The following is a 24945-nucleotide window of genomic DNA, read 5'->3' as shown; positions in this document are numbered from 1 at the left end:
TAGGAGCAGTTGATGTACCCATTAAACTCCCTGAAGACGGAGACACACAAAGGCTCAGATTGCCACTTTAAAATACCACGGTGTCACATTTGAAGGAGTTCACTCATTCTGTGTTCACGATTGCTTAATCTCATTTTGAGCCCTCGGTGTTCTGTTGTTAAGCTTCCAGTAACACGTTTTGAGTCATGTCACACATGGCTTGTAGCAGTGTCTTTATTTTCCACAGATTATGTACGCTTTAGATCGCAGAGGCCTGATAACAACGCCTAAGTTGTCGGTTTGTGTAGAATTGCTTCTGTTACACGACCAAAGACAAATGGAAAGACTAATGAAGAGAATACGTGGCTTTGACAGCTAGTTCTTGTAATGTCCCTCCCCCCTTGCCCAGTCAGTGTGTTTCCCTGTTGGGCTCATACATCACCGTCTTTACTCCCTGTACCCTTTCTGGGTTGTTGTGATCTTGTCTGGTTGATGCATTGGTCCTTTAAACATCCTTAGACTCTGTTGGTTTCTGCTGCTGCTGTCGTGTAACTCCCTGGTGACTGACTTTCCACAAAAAAAATTAAAATGAACTCTGTGCCATATTTGGTTCTTTTAGCTTGGACTTGAGCAGTGGTGTATCCTGAAGTGTTCACTCTTAGCTGGATGTCATTTTCTCTCTGTGTGTGCAAAAATTCTTCTTCATTCTTCAACTTAAAAGACCAAACACACTGCACCAAATTGATCTTCAAGTTCAGTAGCGGTGTACTTTGGGGTGGATTTCTTTCTTTTATTGGTAAAGTTAGTTGGAAATGATTGTAATTCACTAAAGAAATGGAATAAACAGCTCTACCCCAGCCTACCTGCACCCTTAAAGCTCACTCAGCATGGTGTACCTTGTCTAATCGATGCAAACAAGCAGAAAAAAACTGTCAGATTTTCCCCTAAGCTAGCTTAAAGGCTGCAGCTTCATAAATACTGCACAGACATGAGAGTTTGGGTTAGCGTTAGTATTCTCACCCAACAGCACTTATTTCCCAGAATAGAGAAAGATATCCAGGCTTTCAAATTTATGTTAAATTAATCATTCTTTCACTGTCCTTCCTTTTTTTGTACATTGTCTTCTCTTTCTATTTTCCATTCTTTTGTTCTGTATTTCAATCTCGTACCTCTTACTTTCGTCAGTGATCGCTTGCTTTTTGGCCTGATCCTCCCTATCCTGTTTCAAATGTTTACCTCTACTCATTGTTTCTTTTGTTTTGTCCTTTTTATTTCTTAATTGCTTTTCTTTTCAGTCAGCGTGTCTTCACTTTTTCCATTTTTTCATCCTCACTCAGCCTTTTTCCCTTTTCTTTTTCTGCTTTTGTGTTTTTCATCCCAGTTTAGTTCGGCGAATATCTCAAAGCCCAATTTGAATGCGCCATGCATAGAAAAGAGCGTCCTCTCCTCCTCCTGCTTTCATTTCCTTTTATATTCTTTTCCCATCTTTCAAGGTTTAGTTTTCATACCTTGAGTCACAAAATAGACCGTGAAGGTCTTACCAAGGTTGTTCTGTTGTGCGTGTGTGTGTCTGTCTCTCAATATTTCAGGATGATATTTTGCGTTCAGAGTTCACTCTATTGATTCCCTTAGCATACATCCTTTGAGTTGTGATTGCATATACATGCACCAGCAGGGTTTTGACTGCCTGAGTTGTTTGTGAAGCTTAGCAGCAGGTTGTTGAGAGCTGCAAATGCCTCATTATGTAAGATGTGTTTACCAGATGCCAGTCTACAGTTTCATTTGTCCCCTGTCTCACTTTATCACTCACATTTGCGTCTTCTAAGCAGCCATTTTGGCTCGCTTCTTTTTCCTGTTCTACCTCTGTCATCTGCTATCTTGCATCCCAGTTTTACATGAGGAAAAAACAGATGTCCATATCTTATGTTATACACATTTTTTTGAAACAATAGGAATACATGCCTTGACTTAAAACAATGCCTTTGTGTTTTTGCCTCATATGGTGTATTTTCATGTATGTTTCCACATGTTTCAATAAACTGCTGCATCCATTTCTCCTTTTCCTAGCAGTGATTGCACCACCCATAAACTCATCCAGAAAATAATAAAATAAAATAATAAAGGGATTTGCTTTTGACTACAAGAAAGCACAAGATTTTCAGCAACAGAAGTGGATCTGTCGTATAAAAAGGAAAATGAAAATAAAGGGCGAGAGGATCAAAACAAAAATAAGGAAAATTGCTTTATTGGTAATTAAAGTTATTAGCTGGTCCCTGTGGTAAAACGAGTGATGAAAAACAGATAACTCTTCTTACATCTCATGATGAGTGGGAACATTTATTGAGCTGCAGGCAACTGCATTTTATTTTTGGTATACATCAAAAAGGGGCTGTTTGTTCAGAGAGAACTGTGTTTCTCTGAAGCTGTAAATTCTTGCAATTGCAATTCTTGCAATGGTTCCCTTTTAGTGGCGATCTGGTCATGAACAACATAAAGCTGCAACACAACATAATGTAATGTAGGATCTGACTTAGTAAAAACCTAAAAAACCTCATTCATAAACAGGAAACTGATAAGTTTGTAGCATAAACCTATTCGCTGGAACGTTCAAGACAGTTCAGTTACACAGCAAAAAGCATTGAACACCAAGCAGAGCTCTTTATATTTCTCGTATGCGAGGGAGGCCCGAGCCAAGTGACGTTCCTTCCACTTGACCCCAGTTGCTCTCGTCCGCTCCCTCGTAACACTGCTGTGTGTGTGTGTGTGGTCAGAGTGTGACCCTATAAACAACTTCCCTAAACCTGCTGGTCTGGAAGCCCAGCAGTTCATCTAAACAAAAGGCACTTAGACTAAAACAGATATAGATATGTTTATCATACCACAAAACAATAAGCGAAGGTACGACCTCTCCCATGCTCCCAGGATGTGGGTGTGAATGCCAGAACACTCTGGAATGCACACAAAGTCTTTGCAGACTGTTAAGGATCAACCCTCTACCAAGATGACATTGATTATAAAACTCTAAGCATATATGAGTAGATATTTCTAAGCATAAATGACAATCCAACAATATAAATCTAACAGAAACAGGTAATAATAGCACAGTAATCAAAAGATATACGAATAAGTACCCTGCTACTAGGAAAATGTGAAACTGAAATCGCAACATACAAAACCATACTGAGAGTTAATTTTAAGTTTTTTATTCAGGCGGGAAGCAAAAAAATCTGTCTGGCAAACCTTTTTTCAAGCAACCCAAACAAAACTAAACACTCAAACAAAAAAGTTTTGGACTCTCAAACCCTTCGTCTTCTCTTCTCCCAGCCCAAACAGCGCACCTCTCTGTCTTCATCCTTGGATGTCCAAAGGCCGGTCAACCACAGCTGTGAGCCCAGCGAGGTGAGCTCTTCCCTCGGCTACGCCAGCTTCAGCACCAGTCCCCCCGCCAGCCCTCCGCTCAGCCCCAACCAGGAGGACTCTGCAGGTTCCAACGACGACTGTCAGCTCACAGGTAAGAAGCATTAAATGCCCTTTACCTTCAGTTTTCCAGTTACAAAACAAGATGATCATTATTGAAGGCCTGAGCCTCAAGTGAGAACAAGTCTTTTACCTGGAATGTAATGACATCTCACTTCCCCGAGGGGAAGGAGGGGGAAGCAACACAGATATCTTCTCTAAGGAGTAATGCTGTGCTATTTATATAACCCTTTGCATTAATGTAATGGCAGCAATCAAAGCTACTAAAACACTTCTTCCTGTTTTAATAGATGCAAATTAAGACTGAGTAACTTTGGAATTAAAAGGGAAGTGTACAAGTTTAAGGTGGCATCTAAAGGGCTGTTTTAATTATTTATTGTTCTATGAGTGTCTTTCCTAACTAATTTATCATTTGGTCAATTAAGAAAAATAATTAAAGAGATTTATTCATTCTTTGCTGCCTGACCAAAAATCTGTCATATCAGTTTGATGAAAAATAACATGGTTGTGAATAATGTGGTTTTTTTTTGGATATTCACTAACATGTTGCCTGAATTATTCTTTATTTTTGGATTAGTGGTGTTTTATCATCAGAGGGGTCTATTCTCAGTGAAGCATGTGTAGAGAGGGAGTGAAATGTGGTTTGAGCTAAAATGAAAGGGAATGTAAAATCTGTTCAGAATATTTAAAATGCCACATTTCTCATGTGTATAAGCCAGCTGGTGTCTTGGTGACTGCCTCTCTTACTAAATATCTACTCTAATAATGCATAACGCACATATTTTATCTGAAAGTGAATATAATGACTGCTTGTATGTTTCGCCATGTGGTGCATCATTTTTCTTGTACTTGGGTTGCTCATTATAACATAGCTAAGCCCACCTTTTTTTTCCCCTCATGTTTTCCTTTTACATGTTGTCACTGTTGCCTTGGTTTAAGTGATGCTTAAACTCTGACTGCATGGGAACCAAATAAAACCCTAATCTCTTTGTCCTGGGTCCCAGGAAATTGAAATCATATTTCTACTCATTCTATTCCAGTGGCCATAACCAAGTGGCAAGCACCTTAGAGGCTAAGAACATGTCTGAGAACAGCTGGAAGGTGTACAGAGTGCACCATGAAAGCTGGATCATTTCTGACTGAGATGAATTAGAGATCATGATCCAGGCTACACTAGGCAGGCAGACAGTTTAGCAACAGCAGGAGAACACTTTATCTTTCAGTTAGGCAATGCTGACTTCATTCATCAAAATAAATGAATAATATCTCTATTTGCTACTACTTGCAGGTGCTGGAGCCACTCAAGCTATTGCTGAAAGGATAGTCGTATTATTAGTGCAAACATATTGAAAGATGCCAGTTTGGGTTTGTTTGCATTCAAAGTTATCAGCACATCCCAACACAGACACATTAGCATGATGTTTTTAGATTTTATGCCATTTTAACTTGTTAAACTGTGTTTGCATAATCTGCCCTAGACTTTGTTTTGACGAATACAGCCACACCAGCTACTTTTACACAGCATCAGTTACTGCAGGTTGGCTCTGACACCGAATGTTCAGCGGTTAGTTAGACCTGTCGGGTAATGCAGGTTCACAGTTATGAAAATGCAACATTTTCAAAACTCCCATTTTCCACAAGCAGCGTGTTCCTCTCACTGGCAAAAATAATGGATTATAATGGATTCCCAGAGGACTCGTGATTTTCTCCTCATCAAAGAAACACCGGTAATTTTCCAACCAGTGAGAATTTAGTCAGATGAAAGCATCTGAGCAACCAATCAGCCAGGTGATCTGGAGACTACAAACTTCAGACTTTCCTCTGTCTTTTCCCTTAAAGCTAAATGCATCAATGCTTTGCAGTTGTTAACATTTTTTTTAAACTTACTATTAAATATTCACCAAAAATCTTCTTTGCTTTTGCAGAGAACTCCACTAATCATGGCAAGCCAGTGAAAATGAATGTATTTAGCCTGATATATTCACCATTTTAAATGCTTGTGGGGATGTAACGAACAGATTAATGTTAGAGATTAAACTATTACTACTGAATAAATCATGTTAAATATATTCTTTTTAGTCTGGCATTTAAAAAGCAAGATTTTAGGGTAACAATATAGCAGATGAATCGCACATCTGTTCAGCTTTGATGCAAATCAGGATGCAAGCTTGCTGGCTATCTTAAAAACTAGGCTCTGAGACATCAGTAAAAAATTCTCTGTTAGTCCAGTGGGGAGTCGCTTTTACTGTCACACCAGATGAAACACTGTTTCATCATTAGATGCTCTCCCCCGCTGAGTTTCAAAGTTTCTTCTCCAAAAGGAATATTCGGAGTAATGAATGAGGTGTTCATATAAGAGTCCCGTAATCAGTGCATCTGAGTCTTAAATCTGCACACGTGCACATTTCGCTGCATTTATTTAAGCTCACAAAATAAAAAAGTAGCATAAATGCTAATTGATGCAAGCATGTTTACTATTCATGTGCCCCTTTTTTAAAAAATGTGACTGCATATTTATGAGTTTGACACATTTTTAACATCATGGACTTTCCATTACCATGTATGTCTCTGTGTAAATTAGGGAATATTTTTGAATATTCCTTAAATTATAAAAAATCAAGTCGTTCATGCGACGATTTCTACTCCTGGTTTTATGTGTGTATGTATAAGATGGCTATAATGTAAAAATGGCACTTTAAGGTTTGATGGTAGTTAGCAAACAGGAGAAAAGTCAAAAGTGGAAGACTATTACAGCTGTCAAAATGTTCTGAGAAATAAAGAAAAATGAGGCTCCGCTCAAACTTCACCAGGTAAAGCTAGCATGACAGATGTACCAGAAATATGCACCATCACTGGAGATTAGAAGTGGGTGAGTGAATAGTTCTAAGTCAACACTGAATATTATTTTTGCTTGAAATACCAAGTCCTACAGTAAATCCCCTTTTTATTAAAAAATAATTTTTGTACGTTTATGTCGACACAATGTAATGCTTTCAATATTTAATAAAACACACTAATCGTTATGTTTCTATGTATTTCTGTATTATGAGATATTTATTTCTGACCTTCATTTCCTTGGTGTCATTTCCTAGAACCTCGTTTGTGTTACCATAGTGATAAAATCCCTGTTGTCATGGAAAAGTGGTGGCCTTGGCGATGGTTAGCTTGTGACGTGGTAATACTTCATTCTCTCACCTGGCTTTCAGTCCAACTGTCCCTCACACCCGCAGCTATCGGGCTTCCAACAAAAGAGGCAAAGCAAGGGAAGCTGTCCAGGCAGGAGACATATTCGAAGTGTGTGTGTGTGTGTGTGTGTGTCTTTGTCTGTGTGTGTGTCTGTGTGTTTCATCCGGGAGCAGTTCAGAGACCCTGCTAGACTTTGATCTGAGTAGAGCCTCAGCAGGGGAAAAACACATTCATTATCAATCCACAGGTGCATGCACACAGACACACTCGCGCGCGCACACACACATGCACACAGGCGTAAAACTGAATGAGACATCTTCATCTAGTATTCCTATTGAAGCATTGCGGTGGTATTTATGTTACAAGACTGTGTTATTTCCCTCTTAAAGCTACATAATGAGCCTTGGCCTGTCACTGATATCTGGTGGATGACTTCTGAGGACGGAAACTGAGGAGCAATTATTGATCACAGTCTCGAAAATCTCTTCTTTTTGACTTTTGAAAACATTGCCTGACACTATGTAAATATATCGGGCATGGATAGTGTTCATAGTTGAATTGCTGAGTGGATACATAAAAATTTAATGGCTTGCAAGAAGGTTCTCGTGCTTAAATAGCTTATCAGTGGTTCATTTAGAATGCACAACCACTTAAAGTGTCTTTTGGACACTGTTGCCTAAAAGGCATCCCACTTCTCAGTGCATTGGATCAATGCATTGATCCTGTACTTAATAATTATGCATCCAGTTATTGGTTGAATGGATGCAATAACATATACTGTGCTATGTAAGATATTTGCTCTGTTCATAAATATTGAAAGATGAATAGAGTAACGAACAATCAGTTAAATTACATTCCAGGTTATTTACAGTCATGATTGGCTAACTTACTCTAATTGTAAACAATCTTAAGAATTTACCATATTCAAAAAGGAGTAAGCTAAGTGGCTAATCATGTATCTGTAACCTTTTTTAATCATGAGCTGTTCAAACTTTTTAATACATTTTTATTTTCATTTTAGAAAACATACTTTTTCACTCTCCTGGAGAATAGGCACGAGTAGACTGATACCACTCATGTCCTTATTTGTAGACTGTAACTACTACTATTGCCTATTGCCTAAGTACCTAAAGGCTGAAATTCCTTGAGTGACCACTTGGTGCTGGTTCCAAAAACGAGTCAGTTCTTATAAACTTGCATCGGACCTGAGATAAAGTTTTCTCAACTTCCAGGCGGGCAACTGAAGCAACTACCAGTGAGAGTAAAGATTACTGTTGATTGATACGCGACCTGGTAGTAAATACATAAATACATTAGATGGTCACCTAGGCAGCTGGAGCGTGGAATATCTGCAAGCAACGAACTGTCAGCTTTAATGCGTTATGCAATGAGCAAATGGTTCCCAGCGTGGATGTAGCTTAAACCTGTGAGAACAGAAAGACTTTCCCAAAAAGAAAGTTTCTTTCTGAATGAAGACACAGTTGTGACTGACCTGACGTCTGCAGAGAATGTATTCCAAAGAAAAGGACCACAGTAACTGAAACACTCAGCACACTTGGATCTAATAGTCACAAGATTTGCACCTGGTGACCTGAGAGGTCTAATTGGGTTATAGACACTGAACCAGTCGGAGATGTAATAGTGAGCCAAACTATTGAGAGCGTTATGAACTAATAGAAGCATTTTAAAGGTAATTATGTGTTGAAATGGGAGAAATGACTTTAACACTGGGGTAATATGTTCAAATTTCCATGTAAGGACTTTGACTGCTGTTGTCAAAGTTGTACTAGTGATGGTTTGGATAGTCCAGCAAGTCGAGTGTGACAAAAAGCCGTTCTGATGACCTTATTGATATGATTATCATAACTCTATTTATCCAGTATTATGCAGTCTATGGATGGACCTTGTTAAGTGCAGGACATCATGGTGGCCGGATACATCTTTTATTTACAGTCCATGTTAAAGACAGAGTATATATTAGAGACTCACTAGCTTGGCTCTGTTAATAGCTGATACATTAGCCCGTTAACCTCTAATTCTTTTTACAGGATTGATGTGTCATATAATGTCTTGATGGGTGTGACAACTTTTAACTCTGTTCTCCAGAAAACAAGTAAAACATTTTTTCTAAAATTTCAAGCTCTTTTACTTAAAGACTTGATTAAATTTACTTTTCTTGATTTGGTCCTTGCAACTTAGTCTTTGGCTATAGATAAAAACATGAATCAATAAATCCATTTTATCTCTATTTTTCAGGAGGAAGCATCACATTACTATTTTAACCTTTAGAGCATATAGAAAAAAATCTTGTTATAAAAACTGGCTGCTGATGCAGACATACTAAAATTTTACATTCTGGGGGAGGGATTGTCTTCTTATAATGGATGTGTAATGCCTTATCATCCTGCTTATGAAAACCTATTATATAAGTCCTACAGCACTTTATAGATGCTGCCAGTAATGCCTTCTAAATATGTATACCTCTATTTGTTCCACTCTTTCTCTGGATGTGTGTCTCCCTCACTCTCCTTGCTTGAAGTTCCAATACCAGGAATAGATTGGCACCCATTTATTTTTCTATTTCATTTTTTTTCCTCTATTTTTTTTTCCCTCCTCCGTCTTCTTCTGCTACGCTGCTCATCCCGCCTGCTCTCTCTACTTATTAGCTTTATAAGGCCTATTGTGGGGTTGCCATGGTAACAAGTGGCTTACAGAGAGAAAGAGAGACAGCGAGAGAGAGAAAATGAGAGAAAGGAGTATATATGTATGTGGGTACAGAAGGCAAAAAGTCACAGAATTCAGAGGATGCCAGTGAAAAAGAGTGGGTGAGAGAGAATGAGCGTCTAATGTTGCAGAGGGGGTGGGGGAGCCTGGTGATGAACAAAATTCAGGCAAATAGAAAGAATGAAATGTGAGATTTCAGGGGGCTGGTTTGAGAAATTAGGACAAGAAAGTGAAGGGAACACGTTTTTCCTGGCATTCCATAAAAGGTATTTCCTTCCTCCTGCTACACATCTGTATGTCCTCTGATTATTCCTTTCATTCCTCCCTTCAACACTGTGTACTTTCCTTCAACCCAAAGCAAAGTATGCAGGTGTCAGCAACCTGCGTGGGCAGTTGGACTATAAGGATTCCTATTTATAACCCGATCCATCCCTGGTGCTGCTGTTACACTACATAACTAAAGTTTATGTAGTGCTGGACACTGCTTTGAGAGGATATTCCTCCAGCGCAGACCACCAAGTGTAATTCAGTATTAAGCAAAGTCAGTGGAACTGTCGACGCAGTTGTCCTTAATGAATTATGCAGTGCCCCCTGCGACAAGTCAGCAGCAAACAGGCATAAATCTTCAGGTCTCTATTTATTCCTCTGAGAGCTGTTCAGCTTTTTATGCACTCCTTATTTTGTTATTTTCCATGTAATTAAATGGCAGTTGTTTTTTGTCTCTTGCAGAAGTTTGTCATTACATTAAAAGCAGCAGTAATTACTATTATTATACCAACGCTAGGTCAGGTGATTCATGTAGTGTTAAAAGGAATCACTAAAAGTGATTAACCCACAAAGACCTTATCTTGCTGTTTCCCTCAGATTTTTTGCTCGGGACGTGGTGTAAACCAAAACAGGGCAAAGTACGACTTCAGCTAAACACTCAGTGTAGTCCTTGATGCTTTAATTTATTTTAGTTTATTTCTGTGCATTTTGCTAAGAAAATGGGAAATAGGTGCAGCAATGTATTGAAAATGTGCAAATATATACCGACTTATAGTACATCAGTCCAAAGGAAAGATCAGTCTGGGGGAAGATAAAGTCTTTCTGTAGGTTAACCTGCTTGTAAGTCAATATTCAGTCTGACTACTTTTGTTCTTTGTTTTGTTGTTTGTCGAGATGATCCTACGCTGCTTAAGTGATGCTGAGGTTCGGGCTCTGTGAGGCCAGTCCATCAATGATAGTGTTTGATGGTGTGTAATCCTACTGAGGTATGTTTTACTGCTTTGGCTCTGTGTTTGGGATCATATTTATGGTGAAAAACAAAGTAGTTGCCCATCAGACACTTTCCATGGTGGATCAAAATCTGACGGCACTTCATAATTTAATCGGTTTTGACAAGATCCCCTAACAGCACTGGGCGAATGTAGCCCAAAGCCGAATGTAGCCCAAAGCCATGACAGAGCCTCCACTGCATTTTAAAGATGGCTGTAGACACTCAGTCATTCTTCACTCCATATGAGATGTTACCTCTGATTTTCAGTCCAGTTTTTGTGTAATTTGGCATACCTCTGCTTTTTATTCCTATTTGTTCCTATTTATCCTATTTTATTCCTATTTAGAAATGATGCACAATGCAGTTGAAATGCTTGGTTTACAGCAAAGTTTTGGCAAACATAAGATATGCGTTTGATGAAGCATGAGCTTTTGAAGAAACTGGAGCAAGAGTCATTATACCGCGTTCGTAGCTTCTTCTGTTCCATTTATAAAAAGTAAATAGAAAATTGAACCATGTTTCATGTTAAGACAGATGGTAAATTACCCAAAGAGCAGATCTGTTATGCAGCTGCTAGATTATCTGTAAAGGGTTTTTTCTTTTCATCACTCTGCCTTCATGACCTTATCTTAATAAACTGAGGTTAGTTTGTAAAAGGATTCTCTGAGATAGGTGAAGCTGCCCCGATTTAGTATAAAGAATTACATTTTCTTTGGTGTGTTATAAAAATTAAAAAAAAAATCCTGCCTAAAAACTTCATATTCTCCTCATAATGCAGCTGACACACAAAGCAGCTGAGTAATCGATGATCTCCATCAGTTAATGAGCCGTAAATGGCAAAGCGATCAACTACTCAGTGTGCGAGTGCTGCGCTTGCTGTGTGTTTACTTGAAAGACTTAAGTTCATTAGACTTCCACTGCTTGATTCAGTCCTTTGTTGTGAACTATCACACACTCCACTTGTTCCCTGTATAAGGACATTCTTCTGCACAGATGCAGGTCTGTCGGCCTGCTGCGCGTAATTATTAAGTCATCGTCACAGTCAGCAAAGCCTTTGTTTGGAGCACTAATTTGATACTCATGGACACACACACACACCTTAGTTACCTTAGCTTTCTCCTCACCTTCCTTTGTCAACACACATTTGAAAGAGTTGTCTTTTATTGCATCTCTTCTGACGTAACCTCAATAAGAAGAAAGAGGTTCTTGACATCTCATTAATATTTTAATCAAGACCTAAGCTAAACAGAAGCAGAGACACATCATGCAAGTTTTCCCTGCTGTTCTGGCCAGGTTTAATGTGCTGAATGTGTCCCCTGTTGTGTGGCAGAAGTGGTGAAAGTATAGTGCTCCTCTTGTTACTTTTTCAATCAGGTTTGAGAGAGGATCAATCAAAGATAAAAGCTGTTCAGTCAAATTTGAAAGGTAGAGGAAGAAAGAGATGAAAGAGCGTTTAGCAGTTATGCAGTTTGAGCTGTATTGCTTCTCTCTCGTGTGTGTAAAGTTTTTTTTTTAATAAGTGCGTGATTTGGTTTTATGCCATACATGCAGTTTTACACTAAAGTTCATAAGGTGCACTGATGCAATCCAGTGCAAAGCCTTGCAGTGCAGCAATCCTTTTTATTTTGTACTCATGGTCTGAGTAGAAATTATTAGAGCTATATCAACAGACTGTTTGACACAGAGTGGGATCATATGTGAGTTTTTGGACAGTCTTGGTAGTAGAGTGTACCGCCCTAAGGGTGCAGCACTAATTAACTGCTCAGTTTCATTAATGAGGTGGAAAGTTTTGATCACACATTCACTCTCAGTCTTTAATTTATTTTTCGCCTTAGGCAGTTTTGCTACCAAACAGGTTCAGGACAAATGTGGATGTTGTGTGTTCGAAGGGGATTTTAATAATATTAACCCATCTCAGCCTATTGCAGCTACATATGTATCAGTAGGGCTGTTCAATATAACGATATATATCAGATGACGATATAAAAACATCTATCGTTTTGTTTCTTGGTCTCGCAAAATAAGCTGTTTATGGCAATATTTTTTCATTATTTTGATGGTCACTGTAGTGGCTATATTAATTTCTTAAACTTCTCTCTTTCTCTTATATTTAATATAACCACACTACGGATGGACAAGTGCCTGTTTTTATGCGTTGTGGTTAGCAACAACAACGGTAACAGCATCGCGTGTCCGCTTGTTTATGTTCCACATAAACCTTTCACAATAAAGCTCAAGATCCTGTTGAGACTTTTCAAAATAAACTGAATCACGTGAAAGAGCAGATTATTTACGGATGAGAAGTAAAAAAGAGCCGCCAGGTGCTAAAAAATAAACCTTACACTCAAACGTTGGAACAGGCTTTTCCCCGCAGCACCCTGTGTAATAAATACTCACAAAGAAAACGGCGGCCATTACAACCTATGTCTAAAAATGTATAGTTTCATGCATCTGTTAAAACACTCGACTCCAGCTACATGACGCGCAGCTGGAAATACTTCACGCAAGTCGAGCTGCCAGAGATTCACAGAATTTACAGAAAATGTTACATTTTTGTGATTTATATCGTTATCAGACGATAGAATTCTTATATCGGGATATGAGATTTTGGTCATATCGTACAACCCTATGTATCAGCATATGTACTCATATTCACCAAGATAAAGCCTTCTTTTTTACCTAAAACATGATAAACATCAATAAAACGGCAAAATATACAGTGGGTAATTTGGAAAATGTCTCCTAACATGCTAGCTGTTATTCCAGCTGAGCAGCTTCATTGTTTGCAAAAATGGCTGCATTGACTGCAACACATGTGGCAAAGAAGTATAGTGTAGGATCACATCTGGGCAGATGGTGTTGTTGAGTGACTCAAAGTCTTCACAATAAGGTGTTAACTACTTTTTGAAAAATATTGATGGAAAGTTATTAAACGCTGAGTCTTTCATTCCCCCCCCTTTTCAACAAAACTGTAATGTGTTGTGGTGAACCTTCTCAGGAGTTACAGTTAAATGTGACAAACATGCAAAAAAATAGGAAATCAGGAAGTGGGCAAACACACCGCTGCATAACTCTGAAGCTGTGTCAACCCTGTGTCAAAGAATATCAGCCGATATATTGACAGTTATTTTTTTTTTCTTCATAAAAATGAGTTTTGTCCCCCAAAAATACAAGAAACGTAACAGGAAATACTCAAATATAAAAAGTAGTTATTGAGATGGAAGTGTATTACAAGATCAGTCAATAGCTCTCCTTGGAGTCATGATACTAGGGATGAATATTAAGGAGTCTGTGATCTCCTCACTTTTTGTCTGGCACACAAAACTCACACAAAATTTTATGCATAACTTAGAGTTAGGGTTACTTCTTATCACGGATGACTCATAAATCTCATCTGGCTAATAGAGACACTGTGACTGCAGACTCTCGCATTTGCATCTGTTGAATGTGGCTGTGTGATTTTTATTTGTTTCTTTATTTTTTTTTAGTTCTCATTGAGTCTTTTCAGTAACAAGCCTCTTGAAAATCCATGCAAACTGAAATCAACAATGTGCATGAACATTATTAAAACACCTCATTGCTATGTAACTCCTCTTCTGTGCCTTCTTCTCTTTGTATTCGGGCTTAAATCTCTGTCACTACTTTGTGGTTGGGTTTTGAATAGAAGGACCTGAGGTGATGATGAGTCATGTTTGGAAGCTCTGAACACAAAAGAGGCTCACGCTGATACCCAGACAATATTCAAAATAGCTCGACAGAAGGTAGCAGAATTTAGAGAGATGCACAGAGAAACTCGCCTTAAGAGAAGCTTTATGGAGAAGTTGTATCTGGTCTGCAGTGTTTTGGGTTTTTTTGGCATGCTACCGTTATTGCGGCATTATAAGATATATATAAAGATAAAGAAAAAGCAGCACAATTCTTTAGAAATGGGTAACAGGGAGTTACATTTCATATATGTGTTTTTGCACACCCTCTAATCACAGTCTCAGACACTATTTCGTCATAGGTGCTGGTGCTGGAAAGTTATGTAGAAAGTCACTTTTGGCGTCTGTCCTGTGACACACTGGGTTTAGTCAGTAGTGATGTGGTTCTCTCACTCCCAGCTTTGAACATTTGGACCCTTGTTAAAGTTCCCTTGGCGTCACATTCACTGGGCAATCTCTCAGTGTGGAGGGTTGTGAAGGGGCAGATTATTATTCAAGCTGCAGTCTGTTCCTAAACTTACCAAAGTTTTGGTAACTAAGTATCAGCAAAAATAAAAAGCAAGTTAAAATGAAGTGAAGCAGAGTGCAAAGCACAAAACTGTCAGTTGGTGATTTATGTCCACAAATGGGGCATTATTCACTGACAGTTTGTAATTTATAGCTTTTTAAAATGCTGTTATTTCATGGCCAGTGTTGGCATGGTCTCTCTTTTTGATGAAAGAAGCCAGAGGAGAATGACCAAACAACAGAAGGCAACAGTAGCGTAAATAAGCGCTTGTTACAACCAAGCTAAGCAGAAGAGCGTCTCTTAGTACACAAGAATTGTTGAAGAATCGACCACACTGGGTGCCACTCCTGTCAGAACAGGAAACCGAGGCTATGATTTACACAGGCTCACCAAAATTGGACACCAAGACCAGGAAAATGTTGCCAGTCTCGCCATGAGCCTCAATGTTTTCTGCACATTTCAATATTAGGCTCAGAATAATGGCGTAATGGCGTAAACAACATGAGATCATGGATCTGTCATGCCTTGTATTAACTGGTGATGTGGGGGGATTTTTTTTTTTTTGGAAGACCTTGGACCCGAGTGTTGCTGCTAACCATTTCCATCCCTTTATGGCCACAATGCACCATGTCAGAAAGTCCAGATCCTGCTTCCTTGAACATGACAATGAGTTCAGAAACATTAGTATGTAAATGGCCTCCACAAGCACCAGATCTCAATCCAACAACACACTTTTGTATGTAGTTTAACAGGAGATTCTCATCATGGGTGTGCTGCTTCCCACACTTTGCTAAATCTATAGAATGAAGCATTAAGGCAGTTCTGAAGGCTTTCCAGCCTGATATTAGTAAGTTGTACCTACTAAAGAGTCCTGTAGCATTTGAAAGAAAGGCAGCATTTAGACTGCCTGGAAATGTGCTGACTTTGAAGGGTGGTAAAGAAAGCTTGACTTGAAAAATCGGTACCTTTTGTGAATTTGTGACCATTGGATCTCTTTATATAAACACTAAGATGATCGTTGACTACATTTTAAAATGCGAAGTTTCCTTTTGTATTCTGAAAATCTCTAAAGCTGTTAAGCATTTATGTGATTTTTGGATAGCACGTATATATAAAATCTAAATTTCTAATCACTGCTGATCTCGTATTAGTCATTTACCTGTCACCATCCCCTCCTGTCTCACATAAGCTGAATAAATGAAATTTCAGTGACTGCCATCATTCTCAACTTGAGGAGACCTGAAAAAATGGGTTTTAGCAGACAAAAGACAGTCGCTGTGGCAAAAAAAAAACCCCTCTGCATATTTGAGTTACGAGTGAAAGTGTGAATTCAATATCTCCAGACTGGCCCCTCTCTGCCTTAAGGCTGGGTTTAGATACGTACAGGCTCTCAGTAATGAAGTAACGCTCTCAGCAGGGAATCCCTATCGCTTCTCCGCTAGCCACGGGGCAGAGTTTAGCCTGACCTGTTTGCACCTGTTAGTGTGGCGCTAGCTCTAGTGTCACAAACCTGAGGCCAACTTTCAGCATGAAAAGATGAAGATAAGGAAAATGCCCCTTTACCCATAACTCAGATAAGAACTGTTTGCCATTCATTGTCTTCTTATTGTTTTGCTCGCTTGCTTTTGGGTGTGTATGAGAAATAAAGAGGATATTGAAAATACAGTCTAATATTAACTTGACATTCGTGTTTGTTAGAAACCTCACACATGCACACACACACACACACACACTTGTCCATGACAATCTCTCGGTAGTTTCCAGTCTTTTTAGTATGTGTAATAGACTGAAATTCACCTAAGGTACCAAATTGGCGATCACCTAACCTAAAAACTAATTTGTTGATTAGGATCGTGGAGGTGCTTTAATTTTCTGGGCAGCAGGCATCATCTTTCACAAGCTGTGAAAACATAGTGATGATTTTAATTTTTACAGACAACGTGATAGCGTGACAATTTAGGATTTTGGTGGAATTCAGAGACCCTGCACCACGGAGGCTTAGGCTGGAAATCATAAATACTGTTGTGTTCAGTGTAATAATAATAATAATACTCACATCAGAACAGCCAGCTATAATAAAGTGCAGGAAATGATGGTGACAAGCCTGTTACAGAATTTGGGATTCAGATTTGGTCAATCTGACACAAACAAAAAATGCAGTACAGGTGTAATCTCCACTGAGAACAAGAAAAGTCCAGCCGAACAGCCGAACCTAATGGGGTGTGGTTTAAAACCAATTAGCCATGTATGGTGAACTAAAATAGTTAAATACGATGAAGATAAAGGCGATTATCAGCCTCATGATTTTGTGTGATATATTACGTGGAATAAGCCATGTAAGGAGCTACAAACACTAAATTTGCTTAAATCCAAGATAACCAGAGTAGAGTGGTGTTACTGGGTGCTTTCTACCTTGTGTCCAAGTGTCACATGCATATCTCTAAATAAGCGTCTAAATGAGTTTCCTATTCTTTTATATTAATGAGTACGTATCTTTGGAAGTAAATGAATACATTTTATATCAATATGTGTAACAGTGACTTATAAGTATCTGTTAATTTGGTAAGACAAGTTATTTTTGCCATAATCCATTTAAAATGCAAGTGTATAATGCATTTATAATGACTATATACAGTGCTTAACACATTTCTTAGACCAGCACCCAGTGTGAGGTCTATCCCACAGCTGGCCTAAATGAACAGCATTGGTAATTACCAAAATCTTTCTTATGCTTGTGTAATTTCCCAGCTCTTCAATTGAAATTATAATATAAATGCTAAAATATAATTATTGTTTTTAATCTGTGAATTTATCATCATTATTAGCATTATTATTACTATTTAATTAAGATGCCCAATTACAGTTATTTATTGTATTCTTGAAGAAAATAATATTTTTGTGGTGAATGATATGCCTGATTAATTTCTTATTTGAAGTGAGGACCAGTGTGCCATTTTTTATTTTGACATAAAAATGTGAATTCAGTCTGCTATTTGCCTAATAAATAACAATATCATTTTTAATTTAAACAGGTTTTTGACAAATTTCTACATTTTTTCTTTTGCCTTTTTTTAAGGACAGGTTGTCTAAAAAAAATTGTAAAGCACTGTAAATACATATAGGATGATATTAGCTCTGTAGGATAGTGAATCAGGCTGAGTTGAGTTTGAAGGACAGGTGCATTGGAGAGCGAGGACCAGAAGCTAATTGAAACATAATCGAGAGATGTTCCATCTCAATAAATCCACAAATAACACTGGTGAATATTTTCAACAACAGACCTTTTCTTGAGCAAAATGTAGTCATATTTTAAAAACCACAATGTAACCTTTCTGAGTTTTTTTTCCGAGAGTCAAGAGTCATCCTATAGTATGGGACCTGTCAGGAGACTAGTCATTATGTTATGCTATGTTCAATCCTGTGACACAAGTAGGAGTTAAAAGCAAACACTGTAGGTCATTTTTCCTTTGTAATCCCTTGTGTGGTTTTGAATCCCCAGGTTCTTAAACATTTGGTGTAAAGCTGGAAGAGTACAACTGAAACCTTTCTATTTCTTGTTAAGTGTACTTGCGGGACCTTAGCTAATGATTCTGACATTTCCAACAACCATTGAAGGAAACATTTATCTAGCTCTCACATGTAACCCACTGAATCCCATGTTGCTTTAATATTTTCTTAAATCAATGGCATCAAATCATTTGCTTTCATCATCATAAGTCCGAGCAGACTTTTACAGTCCCACTCAGATGGGGGAGGGGTTTGCTCGCCTAGCCTAAGACTAACCTAATGTAAGCTTAGTACCCAAGGCTCCGGGAGCTGATAATGATTTATCCAGGCCTGTGGTGCTTAGAAAGTAGGGCTCAGTCTTTAACCTCAGGAATGACTGACAGTTCAGATATTACTCTGTAGTTTTTAATAACAGTCAGTGCGGCGCCACATGAGATGGAGCAATGAACGCAACGCTATCAGATGTTGGGATTGTTTCCCAGCCCCTCCTGCTACCTCACACACAGAAAGAAAAACACCCCATTGTATGAGAAGATGGTGAATTTGTGCGACCGTCTGCATACACCTCCACTGTCCCTTGTAGAGATTAGTCAACAAAATAAGATATGTTGAGACCTCTCGCCGCACCTTTTTTTGACCTGTCCGTGTAAGAATCAATAATGAAAAAGGCTTTTTTAGATTTCTGATAGAGTTTGCAGTAGAAACTCAACTTGCAGTGGACTGCTCCGATACTGTGTAGATTGGCCGACTTTATTATGATAGATCAAGCCTTACTCTTATTTTCTGCAGTTTTGATATATAACCTCCAGCCCTGTATCCTTACCCTTTCATTTCTCTCCCTCACCCCTCCTCCCTCAATCACTCAATCCTTCATTCTGTCACTCCCTTATTTCTCTAGCCGCTTTCACACAGTCTGTCTGCCTGTCAGTCACTGGTCTGTGCCCCTAGCCTTCCCCCTCACTTTACACCAGCCTCGCTGCCATTTGTCAACCTTTCTTCTGTTTTGGTTAGTTGTTTTATTGCGATAGTATGCCTGTGGATTACTCATTTGCCTTTCCTTTTAAAATGTGTTTTCTATTAGATAACCTCCCTCAACCTCTCTACCGCATATCTCCATCTCCATCTCCATCTTCTGCAATTCATTTTTCACCTTTTCAGCCTCGTGCTCTAGGTTTTTTTCCCTTTCAATGCTGGCCTGCAAACTGTTATGCCTCAATGAAAGAATATTGTCTTGCCTCTTTGTCAAGCTATGCTGAGTCTTCCAGCTGTTTCAGCTTTAACTAGATTTATTTACTGTAGAGAGGGTTTAATTTAGACTGGGGTTGCATTATACACCACTGTGGAATTGAATCTTACTTCTATAAAGTGATTACTTGCAAGAGAATATTCATTTAAGGAAGAACGCTTACTTTTACTTACTAATATGAGCTGGTGAAAGGAAAAAGTTTTCAAATTCGATATGATGTTAGTAGCTCTAAGCAGGTTTTGAGTTTGCGGTGTGCACACAGTGAATAAGCAATGAATTTAGGGAACACTCAAAATTGTCAGTGTGCACACTAAAAACACTTGACTTCTGAGTGTGCTAATGCATGCACGATACACCGCTGAACATTACAACCCACTGCAATTGGGCTTGAAGAGGATCTTAGGAAACAAAAATATTGCTTTTTATTTGCAAAGATTAATTTGGAGTCCTATTTGGTTGGTTGCACGTGCATGTGTACCTCTTTTTAATGAGATTATCTGATGTCATAGCAGGAAAAGCACAGGTGTAACTAATGATGCTAATTTATACCACTTCCAGACCTTTGAAGGAGGCTCGGAGTCATACCCGACGGGGTTCCCTCGTTGAAACAGAGCCATTGTTAGTGTTATTAGTTAAGCCTGTGTTTGTTCTGCTATAACAAGCTGTTCAGAAACTGAATCATTAATATCATTAATATCTTCTCTTCACTCATCACATGTCAGTTTTAGATTAGAGCATGGTACCAAAGAGGTCTCAAAATTTCACAGCAGATACACTGCCTGGCCCAAAAAAAGTCACCACCAAAAAAAAGTTCACACCCTAATATTTCGTTGGACCACCTTTAGCTTTGATTTCAACACGTAATCGCTGTGGCATTGTTTCGATAAGCTTCTGTAATGTCACAAGATTTATTTCCAACCAGTGTCGCATTAAACCTTCACTAAGAACTTGCGTTGATGATGGAAGCGTTTGACCACTGTGCAAAGCCTTCTCCAGCACGTCTGGACACTGTGGTGGCCAATCCATGTGTGAAAATGATGTCTCATGCTCCCAGAACCACTCTTTTACAATTTGAGCTTGATGAATCCTGGCATTGTCATCTTGGAATATGCCTGTGCCATCAGGGAAGAAAAAACCCATTGATGGAATAACCTGGTCCTTCAGTATAGTCAGCTTACCTCTTTCTTGGAACACATACTGTTGCTGAACCTAGACCTGACCGACTGCAACAACCCCAGATCATAGCACTGCCCTGACAGGCTTGTACAGTAGGCACTAGGCATGATGGGTGCATCACTTCATCTGCCTCTTTTCTTAGCCTGATGCACCCATCACTCTGGAATAGGGTAAATCTGGACTCAACAGACCACATGACCTTCTTCCATTGCCTTTTTTTTCCGGTTTGCCTCACTGACTAGTGGTTTTTTTATGGCTACACAGCTGTTCGCTCCCAATCCCTTGAGTTCCCTTCGCATTGTGCGTGTGGAAATGCTCTTACTTTCACTATTAAACATAGCCCTTCTGTTGTTTTTCTACGATTTGATTTCACCAAAACTTTAAGTGATCGCTGATCGTGATCATCCTGGAAGATGTGTCCCCACTATCCTTCCACTTTTTAATAATGCGTTGGACAGTTCTCAACCCAATTTTAGTAGTTTCTGCAATCTCTTTAGACGTTTTCTCTGCTTGATGCATGCCAATGATTTTACCCTTCTCAAACACACTAACATCTTTTCCACAACCACGAGATGTGTCTTTCGACATGATTGTTTATGAAATGAGAAGCAACTCATTGCACCAGTTGGCAAATAACTTGTTGCCAGCTGAAAGATAATCACCTATGCACCTATAAGAGGCTCGTACCTATTTGCTTAGTTAAATCCAGGTGGCAATTTGTTTTTTGGTCAGGCAGTGTGCTATCCAGTGCTTCCCGTGATGCAGCTGCTTCGGAGAGACGGGTAGCTCACACACCCCTACTCACCACCCACTACCCCCATGCTCAGTGTTAGCTACAGTAGGTTGACAATTTGTCATCAACTTGAGTAACTCTGTCCTCTCCTCTCACTGGCTGTCCTCTACTATTGTGCTCCATGTTCCACTCTGACCCGCCACCCGCACACTGACAACATAGCAGGGCAAGCCGAAAACAACAACAAAAAAGCAAGCTATTGCTGAATTTCTACCTGAAACGAAATCAGCTGAGGTTCTTTGCTCATCAAAGACTGTTGAGGCATCCGCTGACCATCTGTCCCTCCACAGTCCCACAAGGATTACTACTCCTTTCATAGTACTGCTAAGCTTCTAAAGAACCTTTAACATAGTGATCACCTAATGGGTCTTCTTCTTCGTTCTACAGGCACTCAAGAATCACTCCTCCTTCCAAAGTATATAGTGAAATGGGATTCATTTGTCCTGGATGTGAGCGTCTATGAGCTACCTTAACTTCTCAGTGGGTTTTCAGTTCCACTAGTTTGTGTAATATGGCCAAACAATGACTTGTTTATGTACTTTTAACATTACAATAACATGTGACTTGTGATGGATTATGAGCCAGATGAACAACTTTAAAATAACTCATTACTGGTCCATATGATGTCTGCTACATTCTGTAAATATGTGTATGTTCTAAAGAATAATTAACCCAATGCAAACTGTTTATAGTGCTGCAGAAAATCAGTGCTGCAGGCCCAAAGTATTTGAACTTTCAGGAAGTGTTATCCCCAAGCAGCTGCATTTTGAGGTGGTAAAGGGTTTTTCCTACAAGTAAATTAAAGCTCTCAGACACCGTGGGTAAAATTACAACACAAAAATAACATGGTTAGGTTTAGTTTACACTTAAAACATTGAGTTAGGTTACCTGGAGGTTACCTGTGGTTGTGCTTACCACAGCAACAATAATATTGTTGTCTGCCTGGAGCAGGAAAGCTAATTCCCTTGTTCCAGTGTTTTGTTGATCTACTCCAGCCTTCTCCTTACCAGACGTTGACAAATTTAACATTTTCTGGTGATTTGTTGGCTATAAAAATCTATAATGAATTTATTTGGATTCTCTCCCAGCTATCTTGAACATTTAGTGTGTATATTGACATTTTACATTAAGCTTAATTTAGTCACTTCTCAGTCCTAATACATAATACACTCAATACCTCTTTTGAATAAGAATAGTGTGTTGAATTGATCTACAACCTGTAGGATGTGCTGGGCAGCTATAACACTAAAGAACTCCGATAAATGAAAAGTAGTAGAAACAGCAGGAGCATTTACGTAACGTACACTACATACAGTAAATACAGCTCTATTTCTCTCCCTCTCTATTTTTTGCTTATTCTCTATGGAAAAATAGAAGGACGTGCACAAGTGAAGACTTTTAGTGTTTAAAAGTCGGTCAGCAGCCGCCTTTACTGTTGGCATTTAGTTCTAATTATGACAAATCTGTATTTATTGCACAAACATTTACATTGCTGCTGCTGTTTGCTTTCAGTTGAAGATTAGTTCCTGGGCTGTCCCGTTGCATGCCACAACTTGTGTGTATTTGTGTGTTTTCATACTAGTGTCGCAATAAAAAGCAGGTATGCAGTGATGCAGCTGTTGTGCGATTCCTAGATATTGGCTGTACTTAAGCGAGGGCAGGGTGCACACAGTTTGACGGCTCTTTAGTTAGAGCTGAAACTAGCCTTGGATCTCCAGGTAAGAAACGCACACACGGACACACACAACCTTACTCAAAGACACTGAGGATGGTGAGTGAAGACTGGACACTCAGGAATGGATAAGTAATGAAGGTGAAAACAACTCAGAGGGGGAATCTATCGATTGTTTGCAGGGGAAGAAGAAGAAAGAAAAGCATAGTTAGCTGCCTGTTAGACGTATTGGTCTATTTATACTTTTTTATAGAACTTTTCTTCTGTTTTTTCTTCTGCTCGGCTTTTGTTTTGTTTTTTTGTTTGTTTTCTGTCTCGATAAACAACTTGCTGATTTGATTGCCGTGTTTATCCACTGTACACTTTTCCCCTTGTTCTCCTGGAGGTCAAAGGCACTCAGCTGCCCGATGACTGCGAGAGATGCTGGAGCTCGCTGTTGCCATAGTTACGGGTAGACTCACCTGTTGCCAACTTTTTCATTTTTATTACAAAGAGGGGAAGTGAAGGGAGCAAAATAAATTCATAACAGGGTTGAGAAAGGCACGTACAGAAAGAAAAGCGAGGGGAGAATGATCTTAATGATGCCTTTTAAGGGCCAATTCAGTTACCGCATCTCATGTGAATATTCTGACACATAATTTAAAATAGATGCATTTATGTTTCATGTTGTAAGCATTCGCTGTGTGTGAGATAGTGATAAGAGATGGCTAGGCCTATGGGGAATGACTCGCTTTTGGAGCCTCCCTCAGAAAGACCATTCAAAGTATGTCTTCTTATGGATGCTTCTGCTCGGTCAAAGTAACACAGTGTGGACAATGAGAGAGAAATATTAAGATCAGAGGTCAGGGGGATTACTAATCTTTTGGCTGCTTTGTCCCATTTATCCTGAAAAATGATGGGGCTTAATAATCCGAAATGCTTTCAGTTGTGTAAGAAATAATGACATTTTCAGTAGATGCAATACTCAAGGATGAGTCATGGTTTCATCCCTCATTACCTGAAATGTGGATGGGTGTGTTTTGCGGTGCAGTCAAAATGTCTGTGTTTGAGGGGCCCCATTAATAATGTTTTTAGAAGAACTGAATCATCTCCTGTTTCAATCATAGTGAGCAATTTTAGTTGGCAACTTTATGCTTTCTTTCCTCTTTCTTTTCTTTCTCTTTCTTTCTCTTCTTCCATTATGCAGTTGTTGCATATTGATGTGTGGCTTGTTGTGCAGAAGGCAATCAGAGAATGCTTGCAAAAACTGGCTGACAAACCAAGACATTGACTGTCTGTTTGTGTGGGTCGAGGATGTGGCTGGCAGCGGGGGTATGCAGTCAAATGATTGTAAATTCAGTGTGTGTGGGCCAGTGAGGGTACATGCCATTATTCCAGTGACAGTTTTGATTACAAGAGTGTAAAATTTTTCTATTTGTTCAAACAACTGTATTTCACTGTTAAGATTTATTAGGTGTGTGTGTTTATGTGTGAGGGAAAAAAAAATACTTCAATCAATGGTCAGACTGTTTCCTTGGCCTGGTGCACAATCTTAACACAAAGTGACCGATAAGGAAACGAAAGGAGGGTCGGGGCTCGACTAACACAAGAAATAAACCCTTTTTCTTACCAGTATTATAGTTTAATCAGGAAATGAATGGAAAATGAAATCTGATTTTAGAAACCTGCCTTGGATGGAAAGCAGTGAAATCAGTTGTTTTTATTGGGTTTTTTCC

The 24945-nt window shown here is 39.0% G+C and overlaps 1 protein-coding gene across 4 annotated transcripts in view; it reads left to right on the top strand.

The window, feature by feature from the left end:
- The window catches only part of anks1b (ankyrin repeat and sterile alpha motif domain containing 1B), a 264035-nt gene that overhangs the window by 170505 nt on the left and 68585 nt on the right, over positions 1 to 24945 (top strand). For all 4 annotated transcript variants that reach the window (XM_040035435.1, XM_040035437.1, XM_040035438.1 and 1 more), the window contains one exon: positions 3304 to 3490. In XM_040035435.1, the coding sequence (XP_039891369.1) occupies positions 3304 to 3490 (187 nt within the window). The remainder of the gene's footprint in view (positions 1 to 3303; positions 3491 to 24945) is intronic.

The sequence above is a fragment of the Simochromis diagramma genome, unplaced genomic scaffold (assembly GCF_900408965.1).
Source record: "Simochromis diagramma unplaced genomic scaffold, fSimDia1.1 OVJJ01000816.1, whole genome shotgun sequence".
NCBI lineage: Eukaryota > Metazoa > Chordata > Actinopteri > Cichliformes > Cichlidae > Simochromis > Simochromis diagramma.
This window is presented reverse-complemented; position numbering and strand designations above follow the sequence as displayed.